Genomic DNA, 24984 nt, shown 5'->3' with positions numbered 1-24984 from the left:
CTGAAATGTGCCAACTGATGTGTGGCAAGGGAAGGCGTGAAAAACTAGAAGAGCAATTAATATGTGGGTAGGGCGCTGGCACCTCCACCTGGCATCAGATGCCAGTCTGGGAGCATACTGGCCATCTAAATAAATTTAAATGAAGGGTGATTTTAAGAAAGGAATTTACATTTTACAGACTGCACTGATCTTAGATTCACACCACGTCACTTCATATTGGAATAAATGAGCAGATTTTGTGTTTTATTGCACTAAATGGTCCAAAACTGGAAAATAGTTGCTCGGAATATCTTGCCGGTATTTTATTCATAGAACAGTACAGCACAGAACAGGCCCTTCGGCCCTCGATGTTGTGCCGAGCAATGATCACCCTACTCAAACCCACGTAACCCGTATACCCATAACCCAACAACCCCCCCATTAACCTTACACTACGGGCAATTGATCATGGCCAATCCACCTAACCCGCACATCTTTGGACTGTGGGAGGAAACCGGAGCACCCGGAGGAAACCCACGCACACAGGGGGAGGACGTGCAGACTCCACACAGACAGTGACCCAGCCGGGAATCGAACCTGGGACCGTGAAGCATTGATGCTAACCACCATGCTACCGTGAGGCCCAAATTCATTACAGTTCAAAATAGACAATGGCTTGAAGTACAGATGTTTCTGAAACTGGTCCATTTACCGTGAAGAAATCCGGGAAAACAAATGAAATGAAATAAAAACCGCTCATTGTCACAAGTCAGCTTCAAATGAAGTTACTGTGAAAAGCCCCTAGTGGCCACATTCCGGCGCCTGTTCGGGGAGGCTGGTACGGGAATTGAACCGAGCCTGGCCTGCCTTGTCCTGCTTTAAAAGCCAGCGATTTAGCCCAGTGCTAAAGGAGCAATTTCAGATTTTGCAATAAAATCCAAGGCTTTTAAACTTATAAAGAATAATTTTGTTAGTATGAAATCAAGCTAGTTATTAATTTTAGCAATTAATAACACTACTTGTGTGACTGAGGGGCTTTCACTTAGGTGACTAAAATGGAAAACTGCATTTTAATTTAATTCCCTTCAAATTGCCAGAACTCTTCTGTTGGGCCGAAGGGGGACTTCCTCTTAAACAGCGACCATCTAGTAGAGCTGACCACCAAATTGCATCGCTCAATACTGGATGCAACCCAGCAGAAGATAAACCTCAAGATACAGGATGAGTAAGTAAAATAAGTCATCTTGGTGTCATTTCCACTGATGCACTTTTTCTGTCACTTTCTTCAACTCTTCAAGATGGGAGTTTTAGTTTTGTGAAATGGAAGACAATCGATTCAGGGCACACAGCATTAGGTATACAGAGTAAAGCTCCCTCTACACGGTCCCCGTCAAACACTCCCAGGACAGGTACAGCTCGGGGATAGATACAGAGTAAAGCTCCCTCTACACTGTCCCCATCAAACACTCCCAGGACAGGTACAGCACGGGGTTAGATACAGAGTAAAGCTCCCTCTACACTGTCCCCATCAAACACTCCCAGGACAGGTACAGCACGGGGTTAGATACAGAGTAAAGCTTCCTCTACACTGTCCCCATCAAACACTCCCAGGACAGGTACAGCACGGGGTTAGATACAGAGTAAAGCTTCCTCTACACTGTCCCCATCAAACACTCCCAGGGCAGGTACAGCACGGGGTTAGATACAGAGTAAAGCTCCCTCTACACTGTCCCTGTCAAACACTCCCAGGACAGGTACAGCACGGGGTTAGATACAGAGTAAAGCTTCCTCTACACTGTCCCCATCAAACACTCCCAGGACAGGTACAGCACGGGGTTAGATACAGAGTAAAGCTCCCTCTACACTGCCCGCATCAAACACTCCCAGGTCAGATACAGCACGGGGTTAGATACAGAGTAAAGCTCCCTCTACACTGTCCCCATCAAACACTCCCAGGATAGGTACAGCACGGGGTTAGATACAGAGTAAAGCTCCCTCTACACTGTCCCCATCAAACACTCCCAGGACAGGTACAGCACGGGGTTAGATACAGAGTAAAGCTCCCTCTACACTGTCCCCATCAAACACTCCCAGGACAGGTACAGCACGGGGTTAGATACAGAGTAAAGCTCCCTCTACACTGTCCCCATCAAACACTCCCAGGACAGGTACAGCACGGGGTTAGATACAGAGTAAAGCTTCCTCTACACCGTCCCCATCAAACACTCCCAGGACAGGTACAGCACGGGGTTAGATACAGAGTAAAGCTTCCTCTACACTGTCCCCATCAAACACTCCCAGGGCAGGTACAGCACGGGGTTAGATACAGAGTAAAGCTCCCTCTACACTGTCCCTGTCAAACACTCCCAGGACAGGTACAGCACGGGGTTAGATACAGAGTAAAGCTTCCTCTACACTGTCCCCATCAAACACTCCCAGGACAGGTACAGCACGGGGTTAGATACAGAGTAAAGCTCCCTCTACACTGCCCGCATCAAACACTCCCAGGTCAGATACAGCACGGGGTTAGATACAGAGTAAAGCTCCCTCTACACTGTCCCCATCAAACACTCCCAGGACAGGTACAGCACGGGGTTAGATACAGAGTAAAGCTCCCTCTACACTGTCCCCATCAAACACTCCCAGGACAGGTACAGCACGGGGTTAGATACAGAGTAAAGCTCCCGCTACACTGTCCCTGTCAAACACTCCCAGGACAGGTACAGCACGGGGTTAGATACAGAGTAAAGCTCCCTCTACACTGTCCCCGTCAAACACTCCCAGGACAGGTACAGCACGGGGTTAGATACAGAGTAAAGCTCCCTCTACACTGTCCCTGTCAAACACTCCCAGGACAGGTACAGCACGGGGTTAGATACAGAGTAAAGCTCCCTCTACACTGTCCCCATCAAACACTCCCAGGACAGGTACAGCACGGGGTTAGATACAGAGTAAAGCTCCCTCTACACTGTCCCTGTCAAACACTCCCAGGACAGGTTCAGCACGGGGTTAGATACAGAGTAAAGCTCCCTCTACACTGTCCCCATCAAACACTCCCAGGACAGGTACAGCACGGGGTTAGATACAGAGTAAAGCTCCCTCTACACTGTCCCTGTCAAACACTCCCAGGACAGGTTCAGCACGGGGTTAGATACAGAGTAAAGCTCCCTCTACACTGTCCCTGTCAAACACTCCCAGGACAGGTACAGCACGGGGTTAGATACAGAGTAAAGCTCCCTCTGCACTGTACCCATCAAACACTCCCAGGACAGGTACAGCACGGGGTTAGATACAGAGTAAAGCTCCCTCTGCACTGTTCCCATCAAACACTCCCAGGACAGGTACAGCACGAGGTTAGATACAGAGTAAAGCTCCCTCTACACTGTCCCCGTCAAACACTCCCAGGACAGGTACAGCACGGGGTTAGATACAGAGTAAAGCTCCCTCTACACTGTCCCCATCAAACACTCCCAGGACAGGTACAGCACGGGGTTAGATACAGAGTAAAGCTCCCTCTACACTGTCCCCCATCAAACACTCCCAGGACAGGTTCAGCACGGGGTTAGATACAGAGTAAAGCTCCCTCTACACTGTCCCCATCAAACACTCCCAGGACAGGTACAGCACGGGGTTAGATACAGAGTAAAGCTCCCTCTACACTGTCCCTGTCAAACACTCCCAGGACAGGTACAGCACGGGGTTAGATACAGAGTAAAGCTCCCTCTACACTGTCCCCATCAAACACTCCCAGGACAGGTACAGCACGGGGTTAGATACAGAGTAAAGCTCCCTCTACACTGTCCCTGTCAAACACTCCCAGGACAGGTTCAGCACGGGGTTAGATACAGAGTAAAGCTCCCTCTACACTGTCCCTGTCAAACACTCCCAGGACAGGTACAGCACAGGGTTAGATACAGAGTAAAGCTCCCTCTGCACTGTACCCATCAAACACTCCCAGGACAGGTACAGCACGGGGTTAGATACAGAGTAAAGCTCCCTCTGCACTGTTCCCATCAAACACTCCCAGGACAGGTACAGCACGGGGTTAGATACAGAGTAAAGCTCCCTCTACACTGTCCCCATCAAACACTCCCAGGACAGGTACAGGAAAATCCCAGAGAAAGGTACAGGTGCCTATATCACACAAATAGTTTTGCTATAATACGTAGGCCGGGATTCTCTGAAATTGGGGCAATGGCCCCACGCCCTACGGAAAACGGGCGCAAATCACTCCAGACTTTTTTCAAAAAGTCCGGTGCGATTCTCCAGTTTTAAGAGGGATTGCAGGGCCCCGGCATGCACCAACGCAGTTCTTGCTGCTGATCCGGGCCCTGTACGTCCAGCTGCGGGTCCGAGCATGCGTTCAGCAGTCGTTTTCGCGCCGGCCCCCGCGCATCATGGTGGAGCCACACAGCGGTTCTACGTGTGAGAAGATAGCCCAGCCACACCCCCCCCCCCCCCCACACAGGATCATGCGTGCCTGCCGATCGGTAGCCCCCGATCGTGGGCCTTTCCGTCGTGGATTTTCTCTCCCCCCTCCCTCCCCCAGCGCGCCCGCGGGTCCGAGCTCCCGCCAGGTGGAACCACACCGGCGTCAAAGGCCGGTCGATTGCGGAGAATCGCCGCCAGGGCCTATTTCAACGGCCCCCAAGTGACCTCGCGCACACGGCTGGCGGCGATTCTCCAGTCCGCGGAGAATCACGTCTCGGCGCCGCGAGTCTGAGACCCCATTCGCCGCCCCCCCCCCCCCCCCCCCCCCCCCCCCGCCGAGCGCGATTTTGGCGTTTCGCCTCGGAGAATCCCGGCCATGGTGTCTCGATCGGCCTTTACAGTGTTGCACTATTTTCTCCTCTGCAGACTTTCTGTTAAATTCGGTAAAGGCATGGTCTCTGTGAAGTTTGTAAATGCAACAGAGAAAAATGGAAATGTTCCACTGTGCAAGAAGAAAAACAGTCACTTATTCGAGGTCCATGTTCCTTAACGGTGATGGCTCCAACCTGTCCAGCCACTCAATATCTATCTCCAATCAGGATTGTGGAAATTCGAGGTCCTGAGGCCTTAAAGCAACAGCAGTTATTAAAAAAAGTACCTTTTGATTAATCATCACTTCACCAATCACACTGCTTTGGCGCACGTTGATTTGCATGAAAACTGAAGGGGGAAAGTTCTACAGCACTGCTCATTTGGATGGAAGGTAGAATTTTGCGATATATGCAATCCTTGCACCCAGGAGTGGGGCAGTGGAGTTTTTACCCTCAAATCTTTGAGTCATTGTAAATGCTGATTATTCTTTTGTGCTGATTAATTGAAACCAGGCAAGACGATTCTTCCCCATATCCTCAATGTAAACCTGCTGTTCAGTTTATACTCTTATTAAAATTTGTTTTAAGATTTGTCTCACGCTATTATGGCATTGTGTCAAATCTGATTTTATGATTTGGATATTGTCCACATTTTTCTGCCTTTGACAGCTGAGTATGAGCGATCAGAAGGAAAATTATTGTTTTTAGATCGGACCAAATAGAACAGGGGAAGCCTGAAAATAACAAATGACAAAAAACGATTCTAATGCTTACAATACTCCAATATATCAAGTTCCTTACAGAACTGCAGTTTGAAAGATTTACACTAGCTAGCATGTTATTTTAATTACCTCCTACACTTTACTCTCCTCAGCATGGATTCATGCAATCACGCTATTAGGCTGTGGGAGACATCATAAACAAAGCAAATATATCCCTCACCTAACCAAACTACCTATCAGCATAATTTTGCCCCAGGGACCAGAGTCCAATTGTACGGCCACTGTTATTGTTCCAATTCAGATACCTTTTTCTGTTTTAATAGGCAAGTTTATAATCCTGCAGGTTTAGCAGCTGTTTCCTCACCACAGGCAGTCCAGAGAGAGCATCTGGCTGATTATTTATCTCACGCATTCACTTACTCGCCCAGGGCTACTGAAGCCAATCACATTGTTAGCCAATACAACAGGCCCTGGCTTGAACTCTATGTGGCACCAAAACTATAACAGGCAGTTTATTTATTTACTGAGCCATTTGGGGTCTGCATATTAGCTCTGTGATTAATGAGGTACATAAGAACTAGGAGCAGGAGTAGGCCATCTAGCCCCTCGAACCTGCTCCGCCATTCAATGAAATCATGGCTGATCTTTTGTGGACTCAGCTCCACTTTCCGGCCCGAACATCATAACCCTTAATCCCTTTATTCTTCAAAAAACTATCTTTACCGTAAAAACATGTAATGAAGGAGCCTCAACTGCTTCACTGGGCAAGGAATTCCATAGATTCACAACCCTTTGGGTGAAGAAGTTCCTCCTAAACTCAGTCCTAAATCTACTTCCCCTTATTTTGAGGCTATGTCCCTAGTTCTGCTTTCACCTGCCAGTGGAAACAACCTGCCCGCATCTATTCTATCTATTCCCTTCATAATTTTAAATGTTTCTATAAGATCCCCCCTCATCCTTCTAAATTCCAACGAGTACAGTCCCAGTCTACTCAACCTCTTCTCATAATCCAACCCCTTCAGCTCTGGGATTAACCTAGTGAATCTCCTCTGCACACCCTCCAGTGCCAGTATGTCCTTTCTCAAGTAAGGGGACCAAAACTGAACACAATACTCCAGGTGTGGCCTCACTAACACCGTATACAATTGCAACATAACCTCCCTAGTCTTAAACTCCATCCCTCTAGCAATGAAGGACAAAATTCCATTTGCCTTCTTAATCACCTGTTGCACCTGTAAACCAACCTTCTGTGACTCATGCACTAGCACACCCAAGTCTCTCTGAACAGCGGCATGCTTTAATATTTTGTTTAAATAATAATCCCGTTTGCTGTCATTCCTACCAAAATGGATAATCTGACATTTGTCAACATTGTATTCCATCTGCCAGACCCTAGCCCATTCACTTAACCTATCCAAATCCCTCTGCAGACTTCCAGTATCCTCTGCACTTTTCGCTTTACCACTCATCTTAGTGTCGTCTGCAAACTTGGACACATTGCCCTTGGTCCCCAACTCCAAATCATCTATGTAAATTGTGAACAATTGTGGGCCCAACACGGGTCCCGGAGGGACACCACTAGCTGTGTGGCAAGTCAGCTCTGCCAAATGATATGGAATTTGAGACTGGAGTTCTTATACAGAATAAAGACTTTGTGTTTAGAATGAAGAAGACAAAAACAATGTCTTGCCTTCTCCGGTGTCCTTAAAGTAGTTAAATCTCTCAACACGCTTCTTGGAAATGTGACAACAAAAGTTAACACTGAGCTTAATGCAATATTAAGACTGGTGATTAAAGGTGTGGTCAAACAGCTATGTTTTAAGGGGGTAGAGCAGGGAATTCAGAGTTTTTGATGCAGTGTAGACTTTTTTTAAAAAAGCCTGCATTGAAGAATGTGTTCAGGATCAAGATTTGGAAGGAGTTATAGGAAGAACTGATCCCAGTGATGAAGTTAAGCTGCAAATGAGTAACACCTTAAGTCTACACTGCATCGTATGGAACAGTGGTTAGCACTGCTGCCTCATGGCACCGAGGACCAGTGTTCAATCCGGCCCTGGGTCAGTGTGACGTTTGCACATTCTCCCCGTGTCTGCATGGGTCTCACCCCCACAACCCAAAGAAGTGCAGGATAGGTGAATTGGCCATGCTCAATTGCCCCTTAATTGGAATTTTTAAAAAAAGTCTACACTGCATCAAAAACTCTGAATTCCCTGCTCTACCCCCTTAAAACATAGCTGTTTGACCACACCTTTAATCACCAGTCTTAATATTGCATTAAGCTCAGTGTTAACTTTTGTTGTCACATTTCCAAGAAGCGTGTTGAGAGATTTAACTACTTTAAGGACACCGGAGAAGGCAAGACATTGTGTTTAGAATGAGGAAGACAAAAACAAAGTCTTGATTCTGTATAAGAACTCCAGTCTCAAATTCCATATCATTTGGCAGAGCTGACTTGCCACACAGTCTGCATGGCCTGGAGTTTCTGCTGGTTTTTCCTCCCAACACGGCTCACTCTAAAATCAGCGCAAGAGATTGAACTTTTTCCAAGCACAAATTAAATCCATTGCAAATCAAGTTTCCAAGAAATTCAGAATTCTTTTGTTTTAAATTGTATTGAAATGAGCTCAACTGGCCCCACAAATCGAATTAAGTTAATCGAAGCAAATTTAAAATCCCCTAATTGAACCCACACGCAACCCTTAAAATAAAGCTGATGACACGAGATAAATGACCGTTTAAAAATTAAATATTTACTTAAACTAATCACTGTATACCAATGAAACATTAAGAACTATACAGAGCTAGTTACAATGTTATTTCCAATTATTTAAAATTCGATTACTCGGGTGGTACTTTTTGTGACTCATTTTCAGCTGCATTGAGTGTAAAATGGATACTGTCCTTCACTCCATCTCCATAGAATCCCTCCAGTGTGGGAGGCCATTCAGCCCATTGGGTCTGTACGGACCGTCTGAAAGAGCACCCTACCTAGTACCACTCCCCTGCCCTATCCCCATAACCCCACCGAACCTGCACTTCCCTGGACACTAAGGGACAATTTAGCATGGCCAATCCACCTGATCATTGGACTGTGGGAGGAAACCGGAGCACACGGAGGAAACCCACGCAGACACGGGGAGAATGTGCAGACTCCACATGGACCGTGACCTGGATCAAACCTGGGACAGCAGTGCTAACCACTGCACCACCATGTTGTCCCACACGGATCAATTTTTACATGAGCAAAAGCAAATTTAAGCTCCTTTTTTACCAACGCAGCAAGACATGTACGAGGTTATTACAGATGCTTCATGCAAGTAGAGTTCAGCGAGTGGTTTTATTTGCCACCTGCACCAGTTCACCCTTAAATCGAAGCAAATTTAAAATGAAAGTTAAGGCTTCGATGCTGGAGCAGACTGAAATTTTGACTTCCCCAACATTAGCTGGGATTAAGCCATACTCAGTCTCAAGATCATTTACACTAATAAAGAACAAACACTGCCATCAGCTCTCTCTCCAAAAGAGAACAGATACAAATGAAAAGACCCACTACCTTATCAACCAAAAAACAGCACTTGCTAGAAATTCTAATTTTAAGTTAAAATATAATTATGTTGCAATGCTATTTTATATTTATTTTTGGATTACGCTGTAAAAATCACTTGTATTTACAAACACTATGCTGTTCAATTTCTTTTAAAAGCACAATAAAATTTGAAAAAAAAACATCATACTGGTGGAATGATCTGATTTCCAGCCGATAAAAGTGCCTCTTAAACCACTGGGAGAGATGTGTTAACACCATCGAGTGCGGCCAGTCAACTCATTGTAATTCATTCATCCAGAACGATCCTAGAGATCCATTTCAGCATTTATTGCTCCCTTCACTCTGGATGAAGAATTACTTGATCATTATTTTCCCTCCATACAAGGTGCACCTCAGAACTCATTGTGGGGTAAATTGCAGAGCAAACCTATGCCCTTGATGAGGTACACAAGGCAGTTCCAATATTGTACTGTGATCAGCACTTCACAGCTAACAGGAAATTTTCATTAATTCCCCATCACAATCTGCCCGGAGGTAAATCCAGTTGGAGTTTCTTTGCCAAAATCAAGCTTCAAAATAAAAGCAGAACGTTCAATTGTGGTGAATGATTATCTTGTGCAACTACAAAATAGAACTGAAGTAGGTAGCGCAATAGTGTGTAAAATATTAAACAGCGAGGGCAGCACGGTGGCGCAGTGGGTTAGCACTGCTGCCTCACGGCGCCGAGGTCCCAGGTTCGATCCCGGCTCTGGGTCACTGTCCGTGTGGAGTTTGCACATTCTCCCCGTGTTTGCGTGGGCCTCACCCCCACAACCCAAAGATGTGCTGGTTAGGTGGATTGGGCACTCTAAATTGCCCCTTAATTGGGAAAAAAAATAATTGGGTACACTAAATTTTATTTTAAAAAAAAAATATTAAACAGCGCAAAAAGTTTCAAATAGTATCCGAATGAACTTCTTTGATCAGAGTGGGAAAGTTTGGAGTAATCTGGAGGGTGTCAGAAGACGGCTGGATACTGGGATGGAAAGAGTGAGGGTGCCAGAAGCTTGGGTTTCAATGGGACTGGCGGGATGGGCTTTGATAGGCCAGATTCAACATTGTTCAAACACATTGGAAATAACAAATTGCACGTGCTGTAAAAGTGAAAAGGCTCCTACGAACTGTCCCGTTTTATTAATGAATTCAACTAGTCAGTACATCCAGAAGTAGAACGTGAAGGTGTTCTTCAGGTAAACACCACATTTAAGAAAAAAATATGACACACACACACACACAGAGTTTGCATTGTATTGGCAATTAAAACATGCCTGAAATTCATTACAACAAAGTTGGACCTTAACTAGTTAACAAACAGCAGGTTTAAAACAAACGAACAAAGAAAGATCCATCGCTACACCAGAGCCAGAATTCTGCGCCACCGGGATTCTCTGTTCCCGCTGGCAGTGCCGCTAACCATGGGTTTCCTGGTGGCGTGGCTACAATGGGAAATCCCATTGACCATGCGGTGGGAACCAAACCCCGCTGCTAGCGAACGGCGCACCGCAGTGAAACACGCGGCTGGGAGCCCGGACAATCCCGGCCCACATGTCAATTCAAATAATATGTACAAAATTAAATTTGGGAGTTAGTGGTGGGGAGGGGGGTGCAACACAAACATTCATTTGAAGTGGATAAGGGAGTCAACCTTCACACAACCAATACAACCAGGATAACAGATATCCTTCGATCAACTGTGCTCCCTTTTCATTTTTCACAAGGTGACTGGATGAAGAAAGCTGTACCATCTCATCATTTTCTTCCCACTCTGTACATGTTTCATTTTTATTGGCTTTAAACATTGAATTTAGAACAATGCCAGTGCACACACAGGTAGTTTGTGGACAGTATATATTTTATTGCTTCAGAATCTTCGGTCTTTGGTTTGACCCAGTGTTCAAAATAATTTCAAAAGTCCAAATTCATTGCGGTTAATCCTCATCGTCGTCATCAATTGCTCGCCTCCGCCTTTTAATCAGTCTGTGGGTGACCTCGGAGTCAGACACGTCAGAATCAGGATCAGGGTCTTCCAGCGCCTTCACTTCAACCGTTTCCTCAGCTGGAAGTTCACATTCAAGACCATTAAAACCATGGAATCAACAGATTCCCTGTCCATGTGCAAAACATGCCCTAGCTGCTACCGATACCGTTTTAATAGTTGCCTGCCCTTCTATGGAGGCAAGGGGCACAACTGAGTTTATTGGAAACTCATGTCCTCCCATCGCAGTGCAAAATCATATAGTTACGACGCACACTTCCCTCTACCACAGGATCTACAAATAGAATACTGCAATTTTAGGCTTTGAGTGATGTTGGCATTGTGTGTGTGTGTGTGTGTGTGGAGGGGGAGAGAGAGAGAGAGAGAGAAAAAGAGGAGAGGATTTCCAGAGTCAAACTTTGCACTAATTCTTCGACACTGCTGATGACTGTCAAGAGATCGTTATCTACAAGAGAGAATACGTCGTGGAGAGAAACCCCGACTGCATCTTAAAAAGCTTTTGAAGAATCTTACCCCTGTCTTCCATTTCATCATCGCTATCGAGCAGGCGACTCCGCTTTACCAGATGCTTTGGTTTGTCCTCCTCACCATAACTGTAACATTGAAATATAATCTGGTTTTAATCCACACAGGACTGGCACAGCTCATCAAACTTACTGGAACGTCGCTTTCACAAACACTAGAAAGTTTAGAGCATTTGATAAGATTCCCCATGTAGGCTTATGCAGAAGGTAAGGAGGATGGGATAGTGGGAAATTTGGCCAGTTGGATAACAAACTGGCTAACCGATAGAAGTCAGAGAGTGGTGGTGGATGGCAAATATTCAGCCTGGAGCCCAGTTACCAGTGGTGTACCGCATGGATCAGTTCTGGGTCCTCTGCTGTTTGTGATTTTCATTAATGACTTGGATGAGGGAGTTGAAGGGTGGGTCAGCAAATTTGCAGACAGTACGAAGATTGGTGGAGTTGTGGATAGTGAGGAGGGCTGTTGTCGGCTGCAAAGAGACATAGATAGGATGCAGAACTGGGCTGAGAAGTGGCAGATGGAGTTTAACCCTGAAAAGTGTGAGGTTGTCCATTTTGGAAGGACAAATATGAATGCGGAATACAGGGTTAACGGTAGGGTTCTTGGCAATGTGGAGGAGCGGCGAGATCTTGGGGTCTATGTTCATAGATCTTTGAAAGTTGCCACTCAAGTGGATAGAGCTGTGAAGAAGGCCTATGGTGTGCTAGCATTCATTAGCAGAGGGATTGAATTTAAGAGCCGTGAGGTGATGATGCAGCTGTACAAAACCTTGGTCAGGCCACATTTGGAGTACTGTGTGCAGTTCTGGTCGCCTCATTTTAGGAAGAATGTGGAAGCTTTGGAAAAGGTGCAAAGGAGATTTACCAGGATGTTGCCTGGAATGGAGAGTAGGTCTTACGAGGAAAGGTTGAGGGTGCTAGGCCTTTTCTCATTAGAACGGAGAAGGATGAGGGGTGACTTGATAGAGGTTTATAAGATGATCAGGGGAATAGATAGAGTAGACAGTCAGAGGCGTTTTTCCCCGGGTGGAACACACCATTACAAGGGGACATAAATTTAAGATAAATGGTGGAAGATATGGAGGGGGGGGAGATGTCAGAGGTAGGTTCTTTACCCAGAGAGTAGTGGGGGCATGGAATGCACTGTCTGTGGAAGTAGTTGAGTCGGAAACATTAGGGGCCTTCAAGCGGCTATTGGATGGATTACGATCGAATGATGGGGTGTAGAATAATTTGTTCTTAATCTAGGACAAAAGTTCGGCACAACATCGTGGGCCGAAGGGCCTGTTCTGTGCTGTATTTCTCTATGTTCTAGCATTCGCTGTCTTCTGCTCGGATCCAATATCAGTGCACAGGCTAATGAACATCTGCGACCAGTTCGAACTGGCCTTGGAAGCCAAGGTAAACCGTGGCAAGAGCGAGTCTGAAGGACACCACATACAAATCTCTGGATGAAGGGGAAACGTACGGAACATGTCCTCATCCAGATAGCCACCTTTGTGCGTGACTGCATCAAGCTGTGCGTGGACCCCGGTATGCAAACACCAAGTGTCACTACGTACTGAGGTTCAACCTGTCCCCGGTGTTACAAAGGATGAGGCTAGCCACATTGCTGTGGAACACGCCCGAATATTTGAACCGTGCCGTATTAAACTAATGTGGCAGGGGGATGGGAACCAGATTAGGAAGTTAGAGGTCAGTAAAGAGGCAGCAACTAAAGCCAGTAAGGTACGAGATAATAAACTCAATGTGACTAAGGGGAAGAGTAGACAGGGAAGAGATGATGAACTCAAATGGACAGATGGTCTGAGGTGCATTTGTTTTAATGCGAGAAGGGTAGCAGGTAAGGCAGATGAATTTAGGGCTTGGATCAGTACCTGGGAATATGATGCTATTGGTATTACTGAGACTTGGTTGAGGGAAGGGCAGGACTGGCAACTGAATATCTCAGGGTATAGATGCTTCAGGAGGGATAGGGAGGGAGGTAGGAGTGGAGGAGTTGCATTACTAGTCAGAGATGATATCACAGCTGTGATTGAGGAGGGCACTATGGAGGATTCGAGCACTGAGGCAATATGGGTGGAGCTGAGAAATAGGAAGGGTGCAGTAACATTGTTGGGACTTTACTACAGGCCTCCCAAAAGCGAGCGTGAAGTAGAGGTACAAATATGTAGACAGATTATAGAAAAATGTAGGAGCAATAGGGTGGTTGTGATGAGTGATTTTAACTTCCCCAACATTGAATGGGATTCGTGTAGTGTTGTAGGCGTAGATGGAGCAGAGTTTGTAAGGAGCATCCAGGAGAGTTTTTAAGAGCAGTATGTAAATAGTCCAACTCGGGAAGGGGCCATACTGGACCTGGTATTGGGGAATGATCCCGGCCAGGTGGTTGAAGTTTCAGTCGGTGATTACTTTGGGAATAGCGATCACAATTCCGTAAGTTTTAGAATGCTCATGGACAAGGACGAGAATGGTCCTAAAGGAAGTGTGCTAAATTGGGGAAAGGCAGAGTATAACAAAATTCGGCAGGAGCGAGGGAATGTGGATTGGGAGCAGCTGTTTATGGGTAAATCCACATTTGAAATGTGGGAGTCTTTTAAGGAAAGGTTGATTAGAGTGCAGGACAGACATGTTCCTGTGAAAATGAGGGATAGAAATGGCAAGATTAGGGAACCATGGATGACGGGTGGAATTGTGAGACTAGCTAAGATGAAAATGGAAGCATTCATAAGATCGAGGCAACTCAAAACTGATGAAGCTTTGGAGGAATATCGGGAAAGTAGGACGAATCTCAAACGCGCAATAAAGAGGGCTAAACGGGGACATGAAATATCTTTGGCTAACAGGGTTAAGGAAAATCCCAAAGCCTTTTATTCGTATATAAGGAGCAAGAGGGTAACTAGAGAAAGGATTGGCCCACTCAAAGACAAAAGAGGGAATTTATAAGACCATAAGACATAGGAGCGGAAGTAAGGCCATTCGGCCCATCGAGTCCACTCCACCATTCAATCATGGTTGATTTCAACTCCATTTACCCGCTCTCTCCCCATAGCCCTTAATTCCTCGAGAAATCAAGAATTTATCAATTTCGGTCTTAAAGACACTCAACGTCCCGGCCTCCACCGCCCTCTGTGGCAATGAATTCCACAGACCTACCACTCTCTGGCTGAAGACATTTCTCCTCATCCCTGTTCTAAAGTGACTCCCTTTTATTCTAAGGCTGTGCCCCCGTGTCCTAGTCTCCCCTGCTAATGGAAACAACTTCCCTATGTCCATCCTATCCAAGCCATTCATTATCTTGTAAGTTTCTATTAGATCTCCCCTCAACCTCCTAAACTCCAATGAATATAATCCCACGATCCTCAGACGTTCATCGTATGTTAGGCCTACCATTCCTGGGATCATCCGTGTGAATCTCCGCTGGACCCGCTCCAGTGCCAGTATGTCCTTCCTGAGGTGTGGGGCCCAAAATTGCTCACAGTATTCTAAATGGGGCCTAACTAGTGCTTTATAAAGCCTCAGAAGTACATCCCTGCTTTTATATTCCAAGCCTCTTGAGATAAATGACAACATTACATTTGCTTTCTTAATTACGGACTCAACCTGCAAGTTTACCTTTAGAGAATCCTGGACTAGGACTCCCAAGTCCCTTTGCACTTTAGCATTATGAATTTTGTCACCGTTTAGAAAATAGAACATGCCTCTATTCTTTTTTCCAAAGTGCAAGACCTCGCACTTGCCCATGTTGAATTTCATCAGCCACTTCTTGGACCATTCTCCTAAACTGTCTAAATCTTTCTGCAGCCTCCCCACCTCCTCAATACTACCTGCCCCTCCACCTATCTTTGTATCATCGGCAAACTTGGCCAGAATACCCCCAGTCCCGTCATCTAGATCGTTAATATATAAAGAGAACAGCTGTGGCCCCAACACTGAACCCTGCGGGACACCATTTGTCACCGGTTGCCATTCCGAAAAAGAACCTTTTATCCCAACTCTCTGCCTTCTGTCTGACAGCCAATCGTCAATCCATGTTAGTACCTTGCCTCGAATACCATGGGCCCTTATTTTACTCAGCAGTCTCCCGTGAGGCACCTTGTTAAAGGCCTTTTGGAAGTCAAGATAGATAACATCCATTGGCTCTCCTTGGTCTAACCTATTTGTTATCACTTCAAAGAACTCTAACAGGTTTGTCAGGTTTGTTATGCGTGGAGTCAGAGGAAATGGGTGAGATTCTTAATGAGTACTTTGCATCGGTATTCACCAAGGAGAGGGACAGTAATCCAGAAGCCCAGGCTAATGCACTGGGAGCACAGGTTCAAATCCCACTGAAGCTGATAGAATTTAATTTTGTGGAATTTAAAATACAGACGGAGGGTGAGAAAGTAAAATCAAATACTAGTGTTTTGTGTTTAAACAAAGGAGATTACAAGGGGATGAGAGACGAACTAGCTAAGGTAGACTGGGAGCTAAGACTTTATGGTGGAACAGTTGAGGAACAGTGGAGAACCTTCCAAGCGATTTTTCACAGTGCTCAGCAAAGGTTTATACCAACAAAAAGGAAGGACGGTAGAAAGAGGGAAAATCGACCGTGGATATCCAAGGAAATAAGGGAGAGTATCAAATTGAAGGAAAAAGCATACAAAGTGGCAAAGATTGGTGGGAGACTAGAGGACTGGGAAATCTTTAGGGGGCAACAGAAAGCTACTAAAAAAGCTATAAAGAAGAATAAGATAGAGTATGAGAGTAAACTTGCTCAGAATATAAAAACAGACAGTAAAAGTTTTTATAAATATATAAAACAAAAAAGAGTGGCTACGGTAAATATTGGTCCTTCAGAGGATGAGAAGGGAGTTTTAATAATGGGAGATGAGGAAATGGCTGAGGAACTGAACAGGTTTTTTGGGTCGGTCTTCACAGTGGAAGACACAAATAACATGCCAGTGATTGATAGAAATGAGGCTATGACAGGTGAGGACCTTGAGAGGATTGTTATCACTAAGGAGGTAGTGATGGGCAAGCTAATGGGGCTAAAGGTAGACAAGTCTCCTGGCCCTGATGGAATGCATCCCAGAGTGCTAAAAGAGATGGCTAGGGAAATTGCAGATGCACTAGTGATAATTTACCAAAATTCACTAGACTCTGGGGTGGTCCCGGTGGATTGGAAATTAGCAAACGTGACGCCACTGTTTAAAAAAGGAGGTAGGCAGAGAGCAGGAAATTATAGGTCAGTGAGCTTAACTTTGGTAGTAGAGGGCAGCACGGTGGCCTAGTGGTTAGCACAACCGCCTCACGGCGCTGAGGTCCCAGGTTCGATCCCGGCTCTGAGTCACTGTCCGTGTGGAGTTTGCACATTCTCCCCGTGTCTGCGTGGGTTTCGCCCCCACAACCCAAAAATGTGCAGAGTAGGTGGATTGGCCACGCTAAATTGCCCCTTAATTGAAAAAAATAATTGGGTAATCTAAATTTAAAAAAAAAAACTTTGGTAGTAGGGAAGATGCTGGAATCTATCATCAAGGAAGAAATAGCGAAGTATCTGGTTAGAAATTGTCCCATTGGGCAGACGCAGTATGGGTTCATAAAGGGCAGGTCGTGCCTAACTAATTTAGTGGAATTTTTTGAGGACATTACCAGTGCAGTAGATAACGGGGAGCCAATGGATGTGGTATATCTGGATTTCCAGAAAGCCTTTGACAAGGTGCCACACAAAAGGTTGCTGCATAAGATAAAGATGCATGGCATTAAGGGTAAAGTAGTAGCATGGATAGAGAATTGGTTAATTAATAGAAAGCAAAGAGTGGGGATTAATGAGTGTTTTGCTGGTTGGCAATCAGTAGCTAGTGGTGTCCCTCAGGGATCCGTGTTGGGCCCACAATTGTTCACAATTTACATAGATGATTTGGAGTTGGGGTCCAAGGGCAATGTGTCCAAGTTTGCAGATGACACTAAGATGAGTGGTAAAGCGAAAAGTGCAGAGGATACTGGAAGTCTGCAGAGGGATTTGGATAGGTTAAGTGAATGGGCTAGGGTCTGGCAGATGGAATACAATGTTGACAAATGTGAGGTTATCCATTTTGGTAGGAATAACAGCAAACGGGATTATTATTTAAACGATAAAATATTAAAGCATGCCGCTGTGCAGAGAGACCTGGGTGTGCTAGTGTATGAGTCAGAAAGTTGGTTTACAGGTGCAACAGGTGATTAAGAAGGTAAATGGAATTTTGTCCTTCATTGCTAGAGGGATGGGGTTTAAGACTAGGGAGGTTATGTTGCAATTGTATAAGGTGTTAGTGAGGCCACACCTGGAGTATTGTGTTCAGTTTTGGTCTCCTTACTTGAGAAAGGATATACTGGCACTGGAGGGTGTGCAGAGGAGATTCACTAGGTTAATCCCAGAGCTGAAGGGGTTGGATTATGAGATGTTGAGTAGACTGGGACTGTACTCGTTGGAATTTAGAAGGATGAGGGGGGGATCTTATAGAAGCTTTTAAAATGATGAAGGGAATAGATAGGATAGATGCGGGCAGGTTGTTTCCACTGGCGGGTGACAGCAGAACTAGGGGACATAGCCTCAAAATAAGGGGAAGTAGATTTAGGACTGAGTTTAGGAGGAACTTCTTCACCCAAAGGGTTGTGAATCTATGGAATTCCTTGCCCAGTGAAGCAGTTGAGGCTCCTTCATTACATGTTTTTAAGGTAAAGACAGATAGTTTTCTGAAGAATAAAGGGATTAAGGGTTATGGTGTTCGGGCCGGAAAGTGGAGCCGAGTCCACAAAAGATCAGCCATGATCTCATTGAATGGCGGAGCAGGCTCGAGGGGCCAGATGGCCGACTCCTGTTCTTAGTTCTTATGTTCAGTGCATTGGAACTTACAAGACAAAGGATTATTGTTCATCACTTGCCTTTTGGTGTCACTATCTGATCCGGAGGTAGGCTCATGAGCTCGTTTGGTTCTGTCTGCAGATTCATCATTGTCACCTGTAAAACAGAAAAAGGGACAAATGTCAGACCTGCACAGGCCATGGCAAGAGATTGTTTTAAACTTGCATACGCCTCATTTCATAACTAACACTCAATGGTCATACAATTGCCTACCAGGGTAAGGATGAGGGAAGCATCTAATTCAGTAGCTCCCAAGACAGTGGATTAGACTGTGGGCACGCATCTACTATTAAACACACAGGAGGTTGGAACAGAGACCAACTTTCAAAGGATAAATAAACCTGCAGCAAGTCGAGAATTAAAACAACCAGAAGTTTGCGTTGCAAAGCAACTACCTTTGGTAGGGGTAGCATTCCTCTCCCTGGCCATTACCAGAGCTCGCAAGGCCTCAGACCTCTGATCTGCACCAACATCTTCACCTTCTTCCATTGCCTCGCCTCCAACATCCTGCAGGGAAATAGCTGAAGCAATCTTGCGCAACTGCTTAACATTCAGGTTAGCAGAAATACGCCAGAAACATTCCTAAAAGAAACACAAAGTAACATCACATATAAAAGAAATTGTAAGGAGACCAGAGCTTCCCACTGAACCTTGGGCAACGCTGAAAAACAAACCTCTCCCAGTTCAAAGAACATCACAGCACAGGAACAGGCCCTTCGGCCCTCCCAGCCTGCGCCGATCCAGATCCTTTATCTAAACCTGTCTCCTATTTTCCAAGGTCTACTTCCCTCTGTTCCCCGCCCGTTCATATACCTGTCCAGATGCATCTTAAATGATGCTATCGTGCCCGCCTCTACCACCTCCGCTGGTAAAGCGTTCCAGGCACCCACCACCCTCTGCGTAAAAAACTTTCCACGCACATCTCCCTTAAACTTTCCCCCTCTCACCTTGAAATCGTGACCCCCTTGTAATTTACACCCCCACTCTTGGAAAAAGCTTGTTGCTGTCCACCCTGTCCATACCTCTCATAATTTTGTAGACCTCAATCAGGTCCCCCATCAACCTCCATCTTTCCAACGAAAACAATCCTAATCTACTCAACCTTTCTTCATAGCTAGCACCCTCCATACCAGGCAACATCCTGGTCAACCTCCTCAGCACCCTCTCCAAAGCATCCACATCCTTCTGGTAACGTGGCGACCAGAACTGCACGCAGTATTCCAAATGTGGCCTAACTAAAGTCCTATACAACTGTAACATGACCTGCCGACTCTTGTACTCAATACCCCGTCCGATGAAGGCAAGCATGCTGTATGCCTTCTTGACCACTCTATCCACCTGCGTTGCCACCTTCAGGGTACAATGGACCTGAACACCCAGATCTCTCTGTACATCAATTTTCCCCAGGACTCTTCCATTGACCGTATAGTCCGCTCTTGAATTGGATCTTCCAAAATGCATCACCTTGCATTTGCCTGTATTGAACTCCATCTGCCATTTCTCTGCCCAACTCTCCAATCTATCTATATTTTGCTGTATTCTATATTTCTATAGTTCGGAAGTGTGTAATAGGTTATTAAAGTACGCTTGCCAAAAGATCATGCAAACAACAGTGCAGCACTTTCAATAGGTGACACAGTGGAAGAGGAACAAAGCTTAAAAACAATTTAAACCTTGTGTTCTACATCAGACACACTGTTAAGTAATGGGTTAAGAGACATTCCAATTAGTTGTCTGATTTCTGTCAAGTATCCAATAATTGACACTGATTATGTAAAGGGGCTTCAGGTGGCCTTTGTGTCAGGTGATGTGTTGTTAAGAGTTTTGTGCAGTCTGTTGAAGTAAATTGAAGGTGTTTGTGGAAAAGGAGCAGAACCTTTATACAACAGCAGCTAAATGTATAACACACACATGGCCTTTTAGAACATAAGAGCAGGAGTAGGCCATCTGGCCCCTCGAGCCTGCTCCGCCATTCAATTAGATCATGGCTGATTTTTTGTGGACTCAGCTCCACTTTCCGACCCAAACACCATAACCTTTAATCCCTTTATTCTTCAAAAAAACTATCTATCTTTATCTTAAAAACATTTAATGAAGGAGCCTCAACTGCTTCACTGGGCAAGGAATTCCATAGATTCACAACCCTTTGGGTGAAGAAGTTCCTCCGAAACTCAGTCCTAAATCTACTTCCCCTTATTTTGAGGCTATGTCCCCTAGTTCTGCTTTCACCCGCCATTGGAAACTGATGTATAAAACACACTTAAAGCTGCAGCATATACCTGGTGGTGGCAATGTCTATTAATATCTATTAAATCACTGCATTGCTGTAGCAATGATAGGAAGAACACACTTTTCACAGCAAATAAACCTGTTGTTTACAGTCCTTTTTATTCTATTTTTTAAATCTAGACTATTATTTAGTCAGCATTTACACACCCCTGCACATCACTGTTACCTGTTCATCAGCAGGAGGTCGAATTCCAACTTTCTTCAGAAGTTTCTGGAACACTTCATGCTCCATAGCATCTTCATTTTCTTCAGACAAGGGGACGAGTGGGACTGCAACTGAGGTCCCTGCATAGAAATCAGATTAATACCCACTGAAACGTGGAGAATCTGCAGCCAAAGCCAGATACTTTCACACTTTACTGAAAAAAGTCAGTGCTTTTAGTCAGGTGCCTACAAGCTAAAATAAAGGGAGTGTTTTCCATTCTCACAGCACCACATGACATTTTAGACAAGAGTGCAAGTAGATAACTTACTCAAGAAACTAACTGAAACCCGCCGCCGAGGGCGGGGCTGTTGTTGGCGGGCATACTGACCTCTACCTCACAGAGGTGGAGCGACAACTCTCCTACACGTCCACCCCCGGATTATGACCCCAGCACCGAGCATCAAGCCATTGTTTCCAGGACTGTCGCTGACCTCATCTCCTCTGGAGATCTTCCCTCCACAGTGTCTAATCTCATAATCTCCTAACCCAGACTACCCGCCTCTACCTCCTCCCCCAAATCCACACACAAGACTGTCCCACCCCCCCTCAGACAGCCCGCTTCTACCCCCTCCCCAAAATCCACAAACCGGACTGTCCCATTGGCCCATCGTGTCAGCCTGTTCCTGCCCCACTGAACTCATTTCTTCCTATTTTGACCCATTTCTCCTGTCCAGTCCCTTCCCACCTACATCCGCGATTCCTCTGATGCCCTACATCATATCAAAAACTTCCAATTTCCTGGTCCTAACCGCCTCCTATTCACCATGGATGTCCAATCCCCCTCTAAACCTCCATTCCCCACCAGGATGTCCTATCCCTCTATACCTCCATTCCCCACCAGGATGTCCTATCCCTCTATACCTCCATTCCCCACCAGGATGTCCTATCCCTCTATACCTCCATTCCCCACCAGGATGTCCTATCCCTCTATACCTCCATTCCCCACCAGGATGTCCTATCCTTCTATACCTCCATTCCCCACCAGGATGTCCTTTCCCTCTATACCCCCATTGCCCACCGGGATGTCCTATCCCTCTATACCTCCATTCCCCACCAGGATGTCCTATCCCTCTATACCTCCATTCCCCACCAGGATGTCCTATCCCTCTATACCTCCATTCCCCACCAGGATGTCCTATCCCTCTATACCCCCATTGCCCACCGGGATGTCCTATCCCTCTATACCTCCATTCCCCACCAGGGTGTCCTATCCCTCTATACCTCCATTGCCCACCAGGATGTCCTATCCCTCTATACCTCCATTCCCCACCAGGATGTCCTATCCCTCTATACCTCCATTCCCCACCAGGATGTCCTATCCCTCTATACCTCCATTCCCCACCAGGATGTCCAATCCCTCTATACCTCCATTCCCCACCAGGATGTCCTATCCCTCTATACCTCCATTGCCCACCAGGATATCCTATCCCTCTATACCTCCATTCCCCACCAGGCTGGTCTGAGGGCTCTCTGCTTCTTCCTCGAACAGAGGCCTGAACAATCCCTATCCACCACCACTCTCCTCCATCCAACCAAACTTCCACCCCTTTTTCACCTTCACATAGTCCATCTCTGACACTTCCCTTTCTTGACCTCTCTATCTCCATTTCTGGGGATAGACTGTCCACTAGTATCCATTACAAGCCCACCAACTCCCACAGCTACCTAGACTACAGCTCTTCAAACCCCACATCCTGTAAGGGCTCCATCCAATTCTCCCAGTTCCTTCGACTCCATCGCATCTGTTCTGATGATGCCAGGGGTCTTAACCATGTCCGACTCATCTCCCACACCTCTGCCCTCACCCCTTCCCATCTCCCTCACCCCTTCCCATCTCCCACACCTCTGCCCTCACCCCTTCCCATCTCCCACACCTCTGCCCTCACCCCTTCCCATCTCCCACACCTCTGCCCTCCCCCCTTCCCATCTCCCTCACCCCTTCCCATCTCCCTCACCCCTTCCCATCTCCCTCACCCCTTCCCATCTCCCACACCTCTGCCCTCACCCCTTCGCCTCCCAGAACCAGGCTAGCGTCCCCCTTGTCCTCATTTTGCCCCCCAAAGTGCCAAGTACAGCACTTTTCACCTCTGCATTCAAAGAACAATCCTCCACCAGTTCTGCCAATTACAGCATGCATGCTGCCACCATCAAACACATCTTTCCCTCATTCCCCCCTCAGCATTCCGCGGGAACCGTTCCCTCCGGGACATCCTGGTCCACTCCTCCATCACTCCCAACACCTCACCCTCTTCCCACGGCACCTTCCCATGCAATCGCAGAAGGTGTAACATCTGCCCCTTTACCTCATCTCTGCTCACCATCCCAGGGCCTTTTCAAGTGAGGCAGCATGTGCACCTCCTTCAATCTGGTCTGTTACAGTTGCTGCTCCCAATGCGGTCTACTCTACATTGGAGAGACTAAACGCAGACGGGGCGCTTTGCAGAACACCTCCGGTCTGTCCGCAAGCAGGACCCAGGCCTTCCTGCTGCTGCCATTTCAGCTTACCGTCCTGCTCTCATGTCCGTCCTTGTCCTGCTGCAATGTTCCAGTGAAGCCCAGCGCTAACTGGAGGAACAGCACCTCATCTTCCAATTAGGCACGTTACAGCCTTCTGGACCGAACATGGAGTTCAATAACTTCAGACTGTGAACTCTCTCCTCCACCTTCACCCCGTTTTAATTCTATAAACTTATTTTCATTCCATCCATTGTTCTGTTTTCCCCTCACCATTACCCCCCTCCCCACCCCACTTGGGCCATTTGTTCCCCTTTCCTCGTTGCCCTTTGACACTCTGCTCACCTTTGTTCTGCTATTCACACATTCTAATCTCTATGTGCCGCTATCAGCTCCCTTCTTAGCCTTAATCATCCCTATTTACATTCCTTTTGTCTTTCGTCCGTGGCATCGTTGTCAATCTTCACCTATCGCTGGCCCCCGATCCAGCCACATCGCTCCACACAGCCACCCCCCCCCCCCCCCCCCCCCCGCCGCCAATATCTATCCCTTAATCAGTCACACACACACACACAGACACACACAAAAAACACAGATGATCTAGTCATTATCAAGTTGCTATCTGTGAGATCCTGCTGTGCACACTGTTGTGTTTCCTACATTATAACAGTGACTACTCTTCAAAAGTACTTCCTTGGCTGTAAAGCATTTTGGAATGTCTGAAGAGTCTTTCTTTCTGAAACCTGCTACCAACAGCACATAAAGGCAGTGAGAATCCTGCAGATTTTCCAAACTAGCAGGGAGCATTCACTCAGAAACTCAGCTGGGTTACCATGCATGTGTGGCAGAGACATTGTAAGTGTTCTTAAAATTAAGTTTGAATTGGACTGACGTTCCAGCACAGGGCATCAGCAATACATTAGGCATGAATCAACACGGTAAAGTACAGTGTCGTTCGATCAGAAATTGTAATAAAGTACTGACCATCATCTTCTCGCTTGTCGGCTGTTCTGTTGAGGCAGTTCTGCAGCCATAGAAGTGGGCCTGACAGTCCTGGAATCAAAGTGAAAGGAATCTTTTTAATCCATTGTAACTCACAAGTGCCAGATTTTTATTCCAGATTAAAACTGACATTTTCAAAAAAGGTTTCCAGAACCCTTTCAATGGGTAAGGAGAGAAAGAAGAGAAACATGAAGATCGAGGAGACCACAGAGTTCAGAATAGTCAGAAATAAGTACTGGTATCAAAATAAGTCACCGTTATTTAATTTCTCCTCCACTTCCATAAACAGACGAATTTTGCAATGGTAATAACAGGGTTTCCTACATTACGACAGTGGCTACAACACTGGCATCTCACACACCCATCATTCTGTGGTCTGAGTTTGTGTCAATGAAAATGAAATGAAATGAAAATCGCTTATTGTCACAAGTAGGCTTCAAATGAAGTTACTGTGAAAAGCCCCTAGTCGCCACATTCCGGCACCTGTTCGCGGAGGCTGTTACGGGAATCAAACCCACGCTGCTGGCCTGCCTTGGTCTGCT

The 24984-nt window shown here is 46.1% G+C and overlaps 2 protein-coding genes across 3 annotated transcripts in view; one reads left to right on the top strand and one right to left on the bottom strand.

The window, feature by feature from the left end:
- The window catches only part of LOC119958077 (unconventional myosin-Ib-like), a 99126-nt gene extending 93742 nt beyond the window's left edge, over positions 1 to 5384 (top strand). The window contains 2 exon segments of the mRNA XM_038786303.1: positions 1077 to 1204; positions 4837 to 5384. Coding sequence (XP_038642231.1) covers positions 1077 to 1204; positions 4837 to 4960 — 252 coding nt within the window. The 3' untranslated portion in view covers positions 4961 to 5384.
- A 4797-nt stretch (positions 5385 to 10181) lies between these two features.
- Positions 10182 to 24984, bottom strand: part of timeless (timeless circadian clock) — a 77001-nt gene continuing 62198 nt past the window's right edge. For both annotated transcript variants that reach the window (XM_038786510.1, XM_038786509.1), the window contains exons 25-30: positions 24425 to 24493; positions 20948 to 21066; positions 18888 to 19074; positions 18513 to 18588; positions 11599 to 11678; positions 10182 to 11145 (exon numbers count right to left, since the gene is read on the bottom strand). In XM_038786510.1, coding sequence (XP_038642438.1) covers positions 11018 to 11145; positions 11599 to 11678; positions 18513 to 18588; positions 18888 to 19074; positions 20948 to 21066; positions 24425 to 24493 — 659 coding nt within the window. In that variant the 3' untranslated portion in view covers positions 10182 to 11017. The remainder of the gene's footprint in view (positions 11146 to 11598; positions 11679 to 18512; positions 18589 to 18887; positions 19075 to 20947; positions 21067 to 24424; positions 24494 to 24984) is intronic.

Source organism: Scyliorhinus canicula, chromosome 28 (genome assembly GCF_902713615.1).
Source record: "Scyliorhinus canicula chromosome 28, sScyCan1.1, whole genome shotgun sequence".
Taxonomy (NCBI): domain Eukaryota; kingdom Metazoa; phylum Chordata; class Chondrichthyes; order Carcharhiniformes; family Scyliorhinidae; genus Scyliorhinus; species Scyliorhinus canicula.
The sequence above is the reverse complement of the archived record's forward strand: the minus strand, read 5'-3'. Positions and strand labels throughout refer to the sequence as shown.